General features: G+C 47.4%; 2 protein-coding genes across 4 annotated transcripts; both read left to right on the forward strand.

The window, feature by feature from the left end:
* The first annotated feature begins 557 nt into the window (after positions 1-557).
* LOC119220827 (serine/threonine-protein kinase WNK4-like) lies at positions 558-12090 on the forward strand. Of its 3 annotated transcripts, XM_062565791.1 has the most exons (24): positions 558-753; positions 1363-1519; positions 2856-3265; positions 3862-4034; positions 4142-4362; positions 4434-4591; positions 4791-4879; positions 5637-5856; positions 5935-6090; positions 6466-6535; positions 6648-6832; positions 7010-7083; positions 7209-7344; positions 7428-7544; positions 7833-7991; positions 8081-8129; positions 8462-8560; positions 9182-9666; positions 9860-9908; positions 9988-10056; positions 10153-10585; positions 10745-10950; positions 11037-11130; positions 11202-12090. In XM_062565791.1, the coding sequence occupies exons 3-24, from the start codon at positions 2984-2986 to the stop codon at positions 11221-11223; spliced, it is 3546 nt and encodes a 1181-aa protein (XP_062421775.1). In that variant the 5' UTR covers positions 558-753; positions 1363-1519; positions 2856-2983; the 3' UTR covers positions 11224-12090. The 3 variants fall into 3 exon arrangements, with proteins under 3 accessions (XP_062421775.1, XP_037332985.2, XP_062421776.1); XM_037477088.2 differs by lacking the exon at positions 1363-1519 and having other exon boundaries at positions 559-753; XM_062565792.1 differs by lacking the exon at positions 1363-1519 and having other exon boundaries at positions 559-753; positions 2856-3259.
* Positions 12091-12214: 124 nt separating this feature from the next.
* Positions 12215-15573, forward strand: LOC119220188 (properdin-like). Its single transcript, XM_037475972.2, has 8 exons — positions 12215-12336; positions 12679-12817; positions 12941-13116; positions 13193-13384; positions 14224-14397; positions 14561-14761; positions 14957-15068; positions 15160-15573. Exons 1-8 carry the CDS (start codon positions 12273-12275, stop codon positions 15287-15289), a joined length of 1188 nt encoding a protein of 395 aa, XP_037331869.1. The 5' UTR covers positions 12215-12272; the 3' UTR covers positions 15290-15573.
* Positions 15574-16045: the final 472 nt, after the last annotated feature.

Here is a 16045-nt window from a genome sequence, read left to right on the forward strand (position 1 = left end):
CCCTATAAAAGGTTAATCTAACTGATGTCGCTCCTTCATCAATGAGGAAGAGTGTGGTGAACTAATCCAGCAGCTCAGATGAACCTGCGAGCCAAGACATTGGCGGGGGGGAGGAGCCACAGAAACGTGACGCAGCGTCTCATCAATCAATCAATCACTCAGCGACATTAGTCAATGATTCCATTTAATATATATTGAATTAAATCAATGTTTACATTAAACATCTATAATTGGATGAACAATATTCTCAGAAAAAGTTAAAGTCATGAGGAAAAAGACACTTCTGCACGAGGTCAACAACGCAATTAGAAATTAAAACCAATACAAAAACTTTTTGAAGTTAAAACATGAAACCAAATAGAATCAACCCCCAAAAATATATTTTTTGACTCATTAAATAATGATTACATGTTATTGGTGAATAATGTCACGGGTGACGTCATAGAGATTTGAAACGAAAAGTTTAAGTGAAGGTTTCAAAGTATATCTGGTGTTTTATCAGGTCAGGTGACAGGTGTCAGTGGGCGGGGCTACATGTAACTCGTGCCATCTGCTCTCCGCTGATAGGGCTCTCTCACAGCGGCAGCTTTCTGAGCAGAAACCACTTCTACCCAAGAAGAAGGAGGAGAACAAGAAGAACACTTGAAGAAGTCTTCACATTGAACTGTACGAGGACCTGGATGGACCAGAACTCTGAGAAACCACTTCCACTGGTCCCTGTTGTGTTTTACTGGTTCAGTGACTGCTGACAGAGTGAGTGAATGCAATATCATTTTATTTTTTAATTTATTGGTTATTGTGTGCTCAACAAAAAACATCTGTAAACATTGACACGTTACAATGCGTGCACAGAGAAAATGAGTTAAAATAAAGTAGTCTTAAGACATTCAGCACACTCAAAACCAACAAAATGTTGGCTTTTTTATACTAAAAATATTGTAACATCATATAATGTCATGTGATTTATGATATAATATATTGCCAAATAATATGCTGTATCATATAATAATATACAAGATTAAATATAATATCATATTATCATAGAATAAAATATAACATAATACAAAATAATGTGATGTAATATATGACATAATATCATGGCATAATATAATATAATCAAGTACAATATTATATCATACAATATTGCATGAAATAATATAATACAATATCACATAATACATATTACACACCCAAACTCTCATTCTGTGCTCAGCACCTGAGGGGGAAACGATGGGGTCTGGTACAGTGGGGGGTCTAGATGGACCCGACCTGGGCAGCAGATGCAGCCTCTGGGGAGAGCTCCTCCTTAGACTGCCTGGAGACTTATCAGTTGGATGTGGTGGGACTTACCTCTATGCACAGCTCCATCGTCCTGCTGGGAGACTTCAATGCAGACGTGGACGATGAGGGAGACACCTGGAGAGGCTCCATCGGGAGGAGTGGCTCCTCTGACCTGAATCCGATCCCGTCATAGATCGTCCATAACGAACACCACCTTCGATCATGAGGATATTCAAGTGTACGTCAGGGTGCCCAAAAAGTTGATCCCGATCAACCGGTTGATTGCATAGGCAGTGCCAGGAGATCATCTGCCATTGACAAAAAATTCACGTCATGCAAGCTAATGCTAATGCTTATTAACTACCCTTGCTTACTAACTGACGCATTCACTTTCATTGAAAAGCAAAAAATATGCTGGTAACGGTTCTGACCGATGATGGCTGTTGGTTTTTTATATCGACTTACTTTGCCCTGACGGTATGCAGTGCTGTTGTTCCATTGGGTTACAGCTACTACCCTTTTCCCCGACTACAGTACCCAGTTTAGGGTTAGGTACTGTCATTTGAAAAGTACCTTGCACGCTGGAAAAGTGTGGGCACCCCTGGTGTACATGGTACCAGAGCAACCTAGACCAGAGATCCATCATCTGAATCCACCTTCGCCCTCATCTGGAGGCTGAGAAAGGATCATCGTCAATTTCCCTTGTGGAAGTCACTGAGGTAGTCAAAGACTCTGCAAGAGGTGCTGCAACATTGCGTGGAAGTCTTGAACAGTGCCACCCTGGAGTGGTGGTACCTCTCTTTAAAAAGTGTGTGGCAATTACAGGGGTATTACACTACTTTGCCTCCATGGTGAAGAGTACTCCAAGGTGTTGGAAAGGAGGATTCGTCCGATTATCAAATCACGGATTGAAAAGAAAAAATTAGGATTTACTCTTGCGAGGATCTTGGAGGGCGCCTGTGTTTGGTCTACACTGTGTTTTGCGGACCTGGAGAAGGCGTATGACTGCGTCCCTCTAGAGATACTGTAGGAGGTGCAGCGGCAGTACGGGGTGAGGAGGTCCTTTCTTGGGGCCATCCAATCCCTGTACGCCCAAAGTGAGATGGGTCCAGGAATGTGTCCATACCCTGAGTTACGGTATTCCACTCTCTTTACTGCACCCTTTGTAACGAAAAGAGAGCTGAGCCATAAGGGGAGACCCAGGAGAGCTTTTATCTCCACACTGGCCTGGAAACGCCTTGAGCGCCCCGTCAAAGTTGGTAGATGTGGCCCAGGAATCGGAAGTTTAGGGCCCCCTGCTGGGGCTGTTAACCCCCCCGACCCGACCCCGGATTAAAGATGAGATGAGAGACAGTACTGTATTATTTGATGTCACACAATGTAATATGATATATGATATATTATTATTCTATTATATATATTTCATGCAGTTTTGCAGAGTTTTCATCTTTAGGAAACAAAATATCTCATTCATTGTCAAAACGCCGCAAATAAAACGATTAATACAAACAGGAACAAAAAATCATCAGACAGACATAAAACACTTAAAATAAGAAAATGTCTTTGTGTTACAGTTTAATTAAATCCTATGGTGGCTCCTCCCACTTCTCTGACCTCAAGAGGAGGAAAAAGACAACCGAACCAAGAAAAGACCTGAAGTGGAAGAAGAAGTCCACCTCTTCTCCTCCTTTCTCCTGTTACCATGACAACCTCAAAGGACAACCTTCCGGCAAATCAGGACATCTACTCAGACTCAGGGGAGGAGACGTCAGTCACGTTGTCAGACAACAATGAGGGGTTACCGTGGCAACCAAACGAGAAGGAGGAGCGTGACGAAGAGGAGACAGTGGCAGTGGCATCGTCTCCGGACGGACGATTCCTGAAGTTCAACATCGAGATCGGACGAGGATCCTTCAAGGCGGTCTATAAAGGACTCGATACTGAGACAACCGTGGAGGTTGCTTGGTGTGAGCTGCAGGTAACAGTACGTAGCACTACAGACACACACTAAACACAGCCGTTCACAACAGTACGCACACTATACACAACAGGACACAACAGCAGACAGCTCTGCCCTCTGATGTCGCTTCTGGTTGCAAGAAAAGAAGATGGCGCTAATCAAAAGTCAGAAACAAGGTTGACATCAGATAACAAAACGATTACAGCATTACAACTTTAGCACTAACAACAAAGCTAACCAAAGAGGTAACATATGTTACAGTGTGCAAGTGTGTGTTTGCATGTCAGCATGTGTTAGTTCGTGTTAGAATGTGTGTATGAGCGAGATACAACGGTGACTCAGCGTTTTTTGTACCATGAACATGGTCTTATTTCATATTGGCCAGACGGCAGCTGGTTGATGTAGATAACAGCTCTCACACACACACACACACACACACACACAGACGCTAACACACAAACTTAATGAGGTGTTTATGGTTCTTCCCTCAAATGTTCATGTAAAAAAAGTTTCTGCTGATGTGTTGATGCATCGTTTATATGGTGACATTTTATTTAATGATAAATAAGAAAAGTTTTCCATTTAACTTTTGTTCAATTTGACTCATTATTGATCTTCAGACTCATCGTCTCTCCAAGTTGGAGCGTCAGAGGTTCACGGAGGAGGTGGAGATGCTGAAGGCTCTGCAGCACCCCAACATCGTCCGCTTCTTCGACTCCTGGAAGTCAACACTGAGGGGCCACAAGTGCACCATCCTGGTGACCGAGCTCATGACCTCCGGGACCCTGAAGACGTGAGACCACTACAGAGACACTCATTCTTGTCCCTGAATGCTGCACATCATTGTAGTCCCTGAACACCTCACTGGAGGAGCTTACCTGTGTTTCTAAACCGCTTCAGGTACCTGCGGCGGTTTCGTCAGATGAAGCTGAAGCTGCTAAAGCGTTGGAGCTTCCAGATCCTTAAGGGGCTTCAGTTCCTACACTCCCGCTGCCCTCCTATCCTGCACCGAGATCTGAAATGTGACAACGTCTTTATCACCGGACCCAGCGCATCAGTGAAGATCGGAGACCTGGGCCTCGCCACGCTGAAAAAGGCCTCGTTCGCCAAGAGCGTGATCGGTGAGAAAGCAACGTAAGACAGGCCAGCGTGGTGAGCGGTTTGTTTACTGTCACTGTTGGGGTGTGTTCAGGGACCCCGGAGTTCATGGCTCCAGAGATGTACGAGGAGAAGTACGACGAGGGCGTGGACGTCTACGCTTTCGGCATGTGCATCCTGGAGATGGCCACGTCCGAGTACCCGTACTCCGAGTGTCAAAACGCTGCCCAGATCTACCGCAAAGTCACCAACGTGAGGCTCCGTCCACCTGAGTGCAGTCCACTTTATGTCTCTGGACACACGCTGGTCCCTGAACTTTAGTCCACAAACCCCTGCAGCATTTTGGTCCCTGAACGTTCCCTGGCACAATTCAACGTCAGGCTGCACCCACACCTGATTGCCATCCACTTCCTGTTTCTGGTCATATGCTCCACATTTGTTTTTCTCGTAGGGAATCAAACCAGACAGTTTCCTCAAGGTCTCAGTCCCGGAGCTCAAGGAGATCATAGAAGGCTGCATTCGTACCAACAGCAGCGAGAGGTAAGGGGTCACCTGTGAACACCTGTAAACATTGAAATATTTATTAAGTTCAGGATCGATGTGCGAGGTGTGGGTGCACAAATCAAGACGAGAAGCAGTGTTTTCTAACTCAAAGATTTGTATTTAGCTTCTGGATAAACTTTCCAGCACAACACAGATTACTTCTGGTTTGGTGTCTCTAACATCTGTCACAGGGTGGTGGTGCAGGAAGTCAGGACTCAAGCACAGAGTTTCAGGCAAAAAGTATTCTTTAATAAAGTGGTAAAACGCCAACAGGGACAGACACCCACAACATGTAATGATGCGACACGAGACAGAGACTGACAGGGCTTAAATCCACATGGGGGGGGTGCAGGTGATTGGACACAAGTGGAAACAATCATGGACACTGCAGACCATCACCGGGGAAGACAGGACAAGGCAGAAAGTGAAGTTAACCCAGGGACACAAGAGACATGAGACTACAAAATAAAACCCTGACAACATCTTACATCAACTCTTTCTCTTTCATTAGTATTTAAAAATGACAAAAACCAGTCACACTCCTTGTTAGCTTCCTCCTGTCCTTTTTTATTGTTATTCTAAAGCACTCTCTGTGTATCTCAGTTATTCATGTTCATATAAGGTCAAAGGGGTCAAATTGTTGCTTATGTGTAGCTTTAATTTGTTTTGTGTGTGTGTGTGTGTGTGTACAATGACACATGAATAGTTGAACTTTCTTACGCCAGCTGTTGATTTCCTGGTCTTCCGGCTGCAGGTTCACGGTCCAGGACCTTCTGGACCACCGGTTCTTCCAGGAACAGCTGGGGGTCCATGTGGAGCTGGCCGAGGAGGACAAAGGCTCGAAGGCGGCTCTGAAGCTCTGGCTCAAGATGGACAACAACAAGAAGCTCCACGGGAAGTACAAGGACAACAACGCCATCGAGTTCCTGTTCGAGCTGTACAAAGACATCCCGGAGGAGGTTGCCCAGGAGATGGTAGCCCCACCCACCTGAACGTGTCGATGACATCCCCCCCGGGTGAGGTGGTCTCACCCTTCCCTCACTGTCTCTCAGGTGGTGCTGGGGTTCTTGTGTGAGGCCGACTACATGCCGGTTGCCAAGGCGATCAGACACCGGGTGACGGCCGTGAAGCGGGAGCGAGAAAAACAAAGGCGACTGCTGGAGGACACTTTAAAGAAGGAAGCCGAGGAGTCCGACCCCTCCCCCTGGGTACCAAAACCGGCCAATCACAGCTTAACATCTGGCACCAGCTCGGCCAATCAAGTACATCCAAAGATGATTACATGGAAACGTGACAAATAATCATTTTAAGAGTTGACAATTACTTTTTAGCACTTTTGAAGAGAATTAACAAAACTTAACAGTTAAATAGTTTATTTGGGCTCATACAACTGTAATGAACTAGCTGACGTGTTACTACAATACCTCAAACATAGTTTTTCTTGATATGTGAGACTTCACTGATTCCATGAAGATCATTTTTTATGAAGATATTAATTCAACAAAAGAAGTAGTTTTCTGTTTTCTGTCTTTAACAACTAGCTGGTTAAAAATATTTAAGATCTTTACGTTTAAAACTTGCAGCAGGACTCCTCAGCAAGCAGAGAGGATTCTGGGATCAGCAGCAGGACAGAAGGAGATGGAAACACTACATGTCAGGGTTACTAATATCGTATCGTATCAATATCTCAGCTGTGGTTGTAATTATATTGACTTTTTCATTTGATCAAAATCATTTCATTTGTATTCATGTTCCTTGTCGGCAGCGGACTTTGAGATGGACGGAGGCTTCACCTACACAGGTGTGCCAGGGAAGGTCGAAGCCGCGCCCCCCCACTCTGTACCCGCCCCTGCACCACTGCCTCAAGAAACCATTCAACATCAGGCTCCTCCCCCTATCATCCGGCCTCCGCCCAAAGCTCCGCCTCTTCCCGTGCTGCGTTTCCCCAAGGTGGGTTGTGGGCGTGGCTGAAGTTGGGAAAAGACTGCGCTAAACTAAAGACAGACGCTTTTAACATTGAAAGCAATGGAGTAATGAATAAAAAAATGGAGTAGTAATTAGCCATATTTTATAGTTATAAATTATTCTAGACCAATCAGATTAGGAAGTGACTATTGTCTTCTCCAGAGCATTGCCGTGTCCCACAATGCTGAGCGACAGCCATCTGAGTCCGTTTGTGGCTTTTCTTCACCTATTGAGAGGTGACGCACACATTTACCTCGTAAACATTTAGTCCTCTTAAACATTTATTCCATAAATATCCACCTTTTAAACATCTAGTTCTCTCTAAAGACGTCTTGTGTGTCTCTTCACTTCCGGTTTGCAGCAACGCCTCCGACTTGACCTCGGGTTTGAGTGACGGCAATGAGGGCCAATCAGAGAGGGGCAACCAGGAAGTTGGAAGACAGGCGGCCACGAAGCAGCTGAGCCGGCGAGCGAAGGCTCGCCTCAGAATCACCGGGGTGACGTGACATCACACACACACGTGCAACGATAAGGTGTGCACTCACGTTTACACGTTTAAACGACGCTGTGGTGCGTTCAGGTAACCGACATGGCGGACCGCGTGGTGGAGTGTCAGCTGCAAACCCACAACAGCAAGATGGTGACCTTCAAGTTTGACTTGGACGGAGACAACCCGGAGGACATCGCCTCGGTGATGGTGAGCGGCAGCAGCCAATCAGAGCGCAGCGCAAAGACTCACCTCGCGGCGGCAAAAAAAGACTTTTCTTTATATAATAATAATAGTAATAATGTACATTTCTTGCTTCTTTTTTTCTTTTGCGCATAAATCATTTGTAATCAAGGTCTTTATGTATCTGACATATTAATAATATATTTTTCAGTATTTGTGACTTTTATCGATGAAAGGTTTTCGTTCAGTTAGAGATGAAACCTGATGTGTGTCGATCAGGAATAACGAAGCTACCGTAATAACGACTGTGTTCAGATCCACAGAGACTTCATCGTGCCGTTAGAACGGGAAGGGTTCATCCGCCGCATGTACGACATCATCAGGAGGGCGGAGTCTATGATGCTTCGACAGCAGCTGGCCGACAGCGCCGGGTCGCCCCACCTTTCCGCCCCCCCCACGCTTAACGACTCACCTGTAGGCGAGCTCGGATTCAGAGAGATGGAACAATCCCAATGATTGATCCTTTCATCACGGTGTTGTTGTCTCCTGTGGTGTCTCTACAGAGCATGGCGCCAACACGCGGCCTCGCCAGGAGCCCGTCATCACTTCCTGGTAACAAACGATGGTTCAGAGAGAACAGGAAGTAGAATCCATTGAGTCAGAACATTTAATAAGGATCACTATGATATTAAAAGGATTCAAAATATGTTTGATATGATGATATGTTTCTAGTATAAACTCAATGCAAGTGAGTTAATTAACTGAACGACTTTGATAACGTTTCGGTTAGTTCATTATTTTTCACTGAGCTCAACAGGAGCTTAAAACAATAACAAATAAAAGCAAAGTAAAGTCACATCTTATAATACTAATATCTTGACTTCTAGTCTTCTAAATAAAAGGAATTCAACTTGAAAAAACATTTTTTCCGTCAAACTTTGCAGATCCAGACTCCTCCCCCTCAAAGGGAGACTTTTACATTGCTGGTGAGGCCACACCCCCCCTCAGAGCGCTGAGGTCCCCGTCCTTTCACACCTCCTCAGGTACGTCCTCGTCAGGGCTGGACATTAACGTTGATCTCCAGCCGCTGTGGCTCGTGGTGATTAGACACTCAGCAATTTCATTGGCCACAATTTTTGTTGTTTGGAAATTCACTTTAATTTAATTCAAACTACGGTTTGCTATGATTTACAAAAGGAGCTTTAAGTGTGTGAAGCTTCTTTGGTATGAAGACATATGCCACTGATTCTTTTCTTAAACCAGCCTCACGACTGAACAGTCTTTTCTTGGTCTTCATTGTCGTTTGTCCTCTGGGACACTGCACTGAGCAGGTCTCAAGTTGTATCAAAAGCCTCCACCTGTCCCGTGTGTTCAGGCGTCCCTGTTGCTTAGTAACGAGCGTACGGTGGCCGAGAGGAGACGCTACGCACACGATACGTCGTTAGCAGGTCAACGGGATGAAATGCGTGTGTCTCAGGGTCAATGCGCGAGGCTTAAGGACCCTGCAAGGAGTTTATTATTTCATAAAAGGGAGCAGGTCCACGTGGAGATCTCTGCTGGCCCTGAGCTGTGAGACAAGTCTTTGTCTCCAAGCACGTCTTGGTCATGGTGGGGTTCCTTTATCAAACCCCTTGTTGATAATCCCTCTCTCTCTCTCTCTTCAGCTTCCTCCCATCAGCCTCCTGTCCATTACCCCCCGCCCGACTCCACCCTTTCTCCTGTGTATAACACCCCATACCCCCCCCACGGCTCCACAACCAGCCTCCACCGAGACCACAGTAGCTCCTCTCTCCTCACCTCCTCCCCCTTCTTCTCCCCTACCCCCTCCCTTCGTCCTCACTGGCCCGCCCCCGACCAGCCACTCTTCTCTCTGGCCAATGTGCTCTCTCTGGCCATGAGCATGGCTCAGTCCTACTTACCCCCCACCGGGACCCCCAACCAGGGCTTTCCCCCCCAGAACCCCTCTCCCCCATTCCCTCCCCCCATGTCCCCTTCCATGGGTCCTGAGTTCTTCCCTTCAGGCCATGGCTCCTTCTCTGCTTCCTTCTCCTCCCAGCTGTTCAGCCCCCCTAACCCTCCACCAGGCTCTGCTCTTGACAGCCAGCTGGGGGCTACGCCCAGCCAAATCCACAACGCACCTGAGGCACAGGTGAGCTTGCTGATTCCTGTAGTCCACGTAGAAGGTTTAAAAAAGCTGGTTTCATTTATTCAAATATCTCCTTCCTTGCCTCCATCACTTCTTCATCAAATGACTCCTTCACTCCCTTCCTCATTCACTCACTCCTTCATTCCTTCACTCTCTCCTTCATTCATTAACTTACTCCTCGACTCAATCATTTCAGCCTCTTAGCCCCGTTCAGGTGGAGGTTGGCTCAGCTCCGCCCCCTAAAGGTGAGTACCCGCTGACATCACAAATCAACATCAAATCAGAGTGTGATCACTGATCATTAATCTGATCTAACACTTCCAGAGACCGTCTCTCCTCCCAGTCCAACCGCTCATCTCGATACCGTCCAGGTGACCCCCACCCGACCGGAAGGTGAGCCCTACGTCTCAGATTAGTTTGTTCATCCTCATTAGCACTGATTCTGTCCTCTAGCCCCACTTTGCTCATTTTTTTCTGTCTCTCTTTCAGGGAACAAAACTTCAGTCTTAAACGTTGGTCGTTTCCAGGTGACGCCCACTAAAGGCCTTCCTACTGCCCGTCCACAGGAGCCACGCCCCCTCCACCAGGCCACGCCCACATCACACTCCCCACCCCCCTCCAGTGCAAACCAATCAGGAAGCTCAGAAAGCAGCGACACAGGGCTCAGCGAATCAGAGAGCAGCACGGTGGTTGTTTCCCCGCCTGTTCATATTCAGGGTTTCCATGGCAACCCTCATGGACAGGAGGAGAAGGAGGAGGAGGAGGAGAAGAGGACGAGGGGGGGTCGAAGACTGAGCATTAACGTGGGAGATGGTTCAGCCAGCAGCCAATTGTGGAGCCGCTCCGCGCTTTACATCAGCTCTGACGAATCAGAGAGTGAGAATGAGGAGATGTGGGCGGAGCTCCGAGAGCTACGCAAAAGGTGATTGATGGAAAAAGTTGATTGATGGAAAATGTTGATTGATGGAAAAAGTTGATTGATGGAAAAAGTTGATTGATGGAAAAAGTTGATTGATGGAAAATGTTGAAAACAATATGTAAGGGAAAGAAGTGAATAAGCTATGAACCCTTTGAACATTAGACACCACATGGAGGTGCAGAACCTTCAAGCCAATCAGAAGCAAGAGATTGAGGGGCTGTACCAGAGGAAAGGTAAAGTCCCGCCCCCCGGCATCGTCTCACCGGCCGCCATGTTGAACCACCGCCAACGCCGCCTCTCCAAGACGGGGACCCACCCTCCTCTTCGCAGTAACAGCCTGCAGAGACCGGAGGTGCTGCACCCTGCAGGTGAGGAGGTCTCGCTGCACATAAACAGAACAACAACATCAACAACATTCATTAAAACTTATGACTTAATAACGTTTATGATTCAGGGATCATGAGGAAGAGCTCGTTTGGATCTCAGGAGAGAGCAGCAAGAGGCGTGACCTTTGCCCCCAAGCACAGCGGCACCATGAGCTCACACAGGTGAGCTGAAGCTGTTTCAGCATGCAGGGCGCTAGCTGACCTGAGAGTGACCTTTGACCTTTCTCCTCCAGCCAAAGAGCAGCTGCAGACTGACGGGACAAAGAAACCAGAAATGATGATTGAAGATGTTATCAACATTTATTTATACTCAGGATGTTTCAAACGTTTCAAAGAGATTTCCACTTATGTAGCAAAATATAGTTTTAATTGTGTCATTTAATTAGAATTACACAATGAAAGATAAATACATTATTTTTGGATGAATAACAATATATAAACATGAAGAAACATGAAATGATCTGTTATTATCTGTTCAGTTAATTGTGTACTTAACAGTTTATGACATGTGATGTCTTTTTATTCAGTTTATTATTTAAACAAGACTAATGTTATGGTTTTTTTATCAAAGGATGAAACGTGTGAACTACTGTGTGTGATCTATTACTCATCTAATAAAAGTAAATTAAAACAGCATAATTAAGATGATGCTTTTGTTTAGCATGATGCTAAACAGTAGGTATTGCATGTGTGTATAGTGTGTATAGTGTGTATAGTGTGTGTATAGTGTGTATAGTGTGTATAGTGTGTATAGTGTGTACATGTCACAGACCCAGGTGGTGTCAGGGGTCTCCATCGGTGGGAGAACTTCTAGTGGTCCTCCCGATCGTCCAATCAGAGAGCAGAAGGACCTGTGTCCTTGTGGGGAGGGTGATGCTGAATATGGACCCAAATCCACTTTATTTGTAACTTTTATTTTTTATTTAAAATCCGTCTTATCTTATATTTAAAATTGAAAGAAAATAAGGAAACTAATAATGACAAATAAAAAATAGTGTGAAATCGTAACTTGCGTTACATTATACGCAACATGTATTTTATTCATGTTTAAATAATCCTAAATCAAATGACTGCACATATTGTTTCATTCCTGCTTTCAGTCACTGTCGCTTTCTGAAGGACGTCAGTAGAAATGTTTGCTCAGGTCAAACAAACATTTGCTTCTATACGTAGACTCTAAACCCAGAGACTCCCGACCAATCCGGAGCCCCGAAAGGGTTTCCCTTATATGGACTTCCTGTTACTAAACACACACACACACACACCAGGGCTCTGCTGAGCCTCAAATCTGTCTTCACTTCAGGATGGAGGGTCAAAGGGTTCTGCTTCTGGTTCTGGTTGTGGTTCTGGCGTCTGTGCAGCGTTCAGGTCAGTTTGGTTTGTTGTTGTTGTTGTTTGTATACAGATCTCACTTCACATTTTTTAAGTTTTAAAAGCGATTCAAAGAAAAAATCTTTTTGGAACCAAAAAAACAGAACAAACTTCCCTCTGTGACGTAATCCAAGTGCACACAGACACACACACACACACACACTCACACACTCACACACACTCTGACCTCTGTGTGAGTCATACCTGTGGTGGGGCCGCGTGTGAGGGTTTGGGTTCTGAGTGGAGAGCCCGGTCGACCGTGTGAATCCACCTCCTGAGGGGGTCCAGATGTGTGAACTCTGTGTGTGTGTGTGTGTGTGTGTGTGTGTGTGTGTGCAGGCGGTGTGCGTTGCTTTGCACAGTTCGACCTGAGCCTCGGTCAGTGTGATGAAGAGCTGGGGGAGGTGGATGAAGAGGACTGCTGTCAAAACCCTCAGTACGGCTACCAGACAACAGATGGAGTGTGTCAGTCCTGTGGGTCAGTGTGCGCACACACACACACACACACACACAGACACACACACAGCTTCCCTTCTGACCTTTCACAATAAAAGCCTCATGCATAAACCAGTAGCACCAGTACATGTTGCTGTGTTCCCAGTCCTCCGGTGTGGTCCCCCTGGTCGCCATGGTCACAGTGCAACGTCCCGTGTGGAGAGGGAGTGATGCAGAGGAACAGGAAGTGCTTCGGTATCGGAGGCTCAGAGTGTGAGAGGCCCAAAGAGAAGGTGGAGATGATCCCCTGCAACGGCACCTGCTGTCAGAGGCCCTGCCCCGGTAACACACACACACACACGCACACACAGACACGCATGCACACTAATACCCAGCATCCCCTCTGTTCCTGTCTCAGTGGCCGGGCTCTGGTCCAGTTGGTCCAGCTGGGCTCAGTGCTCCTCTTCCTGTATCGCAGAGGGCCGAGCTCCCATCAGAAACCGCCGGCGCACCTGTTCTAACCCCGCCCCCTCAACGGACCCGCCCGGCTTGGGTTGCCGTGGTGACGACAGCGAGGATCAAAACTGCGACAACCTGCCTCACTGCGCAGGTTCACCTGTCTGAAGCATAAACAAACAATAACAGACTCCAGGTGTCCTCTGGAGACCATGAGAGACTCCAGGTGTCCTCTGGAGACCATGACAGGCTCCAGGCGTCCTCTGGAGACCATGACAGGCTCCAGGCGTCCTCTGGAGACCATGACAGGCTCCAGGCGTCCTCTGGAGACCATGACAGGCTCCAGGTGTCCTCTGGAGACCATGACAGGCTCCAGGCGTCCTCTGGAGACCATGACAGACTCCAGGCGTCCTCTGGAGACCATGACAGGCTCCAGGTGTCCTCTGGAGACCATGACAGGCTCCAGGCGTCCTCTGGAGACCATGACAGGCTCCAGGTGTCCTCTGGAGACCATGACAGGCTCCAGGCGTCCTCTGGAGACCATGACAGACTCCAGGCGTCCTCTGGAGACTATGACAGGCTCCAGGTGTCCTCTGGAGACCATGACAGGCTCCAGGCGTCCTCTGGAGACCATGACAGGCTCCAGGTGTCCTCTGGAGACCATGACAGGCTCCAGGCGTCCTCTGGAGACCATGACAGGCTCCAGGTGTCCTCTGGAGACCATGACAGGCTCCAGGGGTCCTCTGGAGACCATGACAGGCTCCAGGTGTCCGCTGGAGACCATGACAGGCTCCAGGCGTCCTCTGGAGACCATGACAGGCTCCAGGTGTCCTCTGGAGACCATGACAGACTCCAGGCGTCCTCTGGAGACCATGACAGGCTCCAGGCGTCCTCTGGAGACCATGACAGGCTCCAGGTGTCCTCTGGAGACCATGACAGACTCCAGGCGTCTTCTGGAGACGATAACTTGCTGTGTTTCTGTCTCTCGACCAGTGAATGGAAGTTGGGGGTCTTGGTCTCCCTTCTCTTCCTGTCCTGTTACCTGTGGGGTGGGACTTCAGGAGTCATTCAGGAGATGTGACAGCCCCGCCCCTAAACATGGCGGATGGCCATGTCCTGGAGAGGGACGTAGAACCAAAATCTGCTCAACCAACACACACTGTCCAGGTACATCTCTGGTGTCTCTGGTGTCCCAGGTGAGGGACACAGGATGTCACCTGTGTGCAGACTGTAAAGCCCTCGGAGGCAGAGGTGTAATTTGGGGTGATACAAAATGAAATGAATTGAATTGAATGTCTCTCTGGCGGGGTCCCTGTCCTCTGCCTCCCAGTGGATGGCGTGTGGTCGGAATGGTCCCGCTGGGGGCCCTGCAGGAGCCCCTTCCCGGGGAGGGACATCCGTTGCAGGCAGACTGCAGGCGGCAGTCAGAGCCGAGAGCGTCTGTGTCTCCACCGGGTCCACAACGGGTCCATCTGCAGCGGGGACAGTTTGACCGAGTCACGGGTCTGCTACGATGTCAATGGCTGTTACAGTGCGTGATGCACACACACACACACACACACACTCACACACTCACACACACACACACACACACACACACACACACACACTCACACACTCACACACTCACACACACACACACCACACACAGGTTTGACTCACAGTGATCCAAACACAGGCTTCATGTGTGTGTGTGTGTGTGTGTGTGTGTGTGTGTGTGACTCAGTGAAGGGGACCTGGGGGGAATGGAACTCGTGGAGTTTGTGTTTCCCGCCCTGTGGAGTCAAATCCAAACGCGTCAGGAAGAGACGCTGTGACGTGGACTACAGCGGCTACGAGTGAGTCTCCACCATCGGCCACCTGCTCCTCATCTGGAGGAGCATCTCAGAGTGTTCACTGGTGTGTGTGTGTGTGTGTGTGTGTGTGTAGACCAACCATCGGGCGTAGGAAGGAGGTAGCATCGTTCTCTGGGACTCCAAACGATGACTGCGGCCCGCTGCCCGACGGGGAGGAGTCTGAACAGCAGCAGAACTGTGTCAACGCTCCGGCCTGTCCCTGAGTTCACAGCGTCATGACAACGCCGTAGCTGTGTCCAACGGACACTTCAGGACTGCTGCTGGGACACCTCCATCTCAACATCTCAGCAATTAAACAAGTGTCTACTTTACACACTTTCTAAAGGGATTACTCATTATTTTAGTGTTTACAAAAAAACCTTTGAATTCAAATTTCAAAATGTTGTATACGGCAACATCACCAGGAAGATGATGTAATTGTTTATTATCTGTTAATGTATATTATCTCCAGTTGACTAAATAAATCGTATCCTCTTACCAATGAAAACAGCAACTTTCAACAAACATGTTTGTTTCATGGTTCATTGGACGTATAAAGGTCCAAGAGCCTCATTGATCTGTCTGCTATATATAGATATATATATATATATATGTGTAGTAACTATATACTATACCTGTAGTTAAAAGTATTTATGTATGTATACAAATACTTGCAGTCAGTGTTTATACAAATATGGTGAAACTTGAGGGTATCTCTGAGTCTGAGCTCATGTTCCGTTAGCTTCCTCTGTGAGACGGTGAGTGCTAAGCTATGTTAGCATTGACTCATTACACCATCATGAAGACGTAAATACAGATCTGTGGTGTTTGTACCATATAGTTTAATAAACACACACATTTATACAGACTCTGATCCAGTAGAAGCTCTTTGAGCTTCGTGCTACAGTCAGAACCGGGTCATCTTCCCCCGGGCAGTAGTTCCCACTGGGCTTCAGCGGGCCCTCAGAGTCCAGAGCCGG

The sequence above is a fragment of the Pungitius pungitius genome, chromosome 12 (assembly GCF_949316345.1).
Source record: "Pungitius pungitius chromosome 12, fPunPun2.1, whole genome shotgun sequence".
NCBI classification, from domain to species: Eukaryota; Metazoa; Chordata; class Actinopteri; order Perciformes; family Gasterosteidae; genus Pungitius; species Pungitius pungitius.

Bases quoted from the DNA above. Each gene is read 5' to 3' on its own strand.
- LOC119220188 (XM_037475972.2), top strand. From the start codon at position 12,273: ATGGAGGGTCAAAGGGTTCTGCTTCTGGTTCTGGTTGTGGTTCTGGCG. The intron at 14,762-14,956 runs GTGCGTGATGCA...TGTGTGACTCAG, and splicing joins CGATGTCAATGGCTGTTACA to TGAAGGGGACCTGGGGGGAA. The intron at 15,069-15,159 runs GTGAGTCTCCAC...GTGTGTGTGTAG, and splicing joins GTGGACTACAGCGGCTACGA to ACCAACCATCGGGCGTAGGA.
- LOC119220827 (XM_062565791.1), top strand. From the start codon at position 2,984: ATGACAACCTCAAAGGACAACCTTCCGGCAAATCAGGACATCTACTCA. The intron at 4,880-5,636 runs GTAAGGGGTCAC...TTCCGGCTGCAG, and splicing joins CGTACCAACAGCAGCGAGAG to GTTCACGGTCCAGGACCTTC. The intron at 10,586-10,744 runs GTGATTGATGGA...TTTGAACATTAG, and splicing joins CTCCGAGAGCTACGCAAAAG to ACACCACATGGAGGTGCAGA.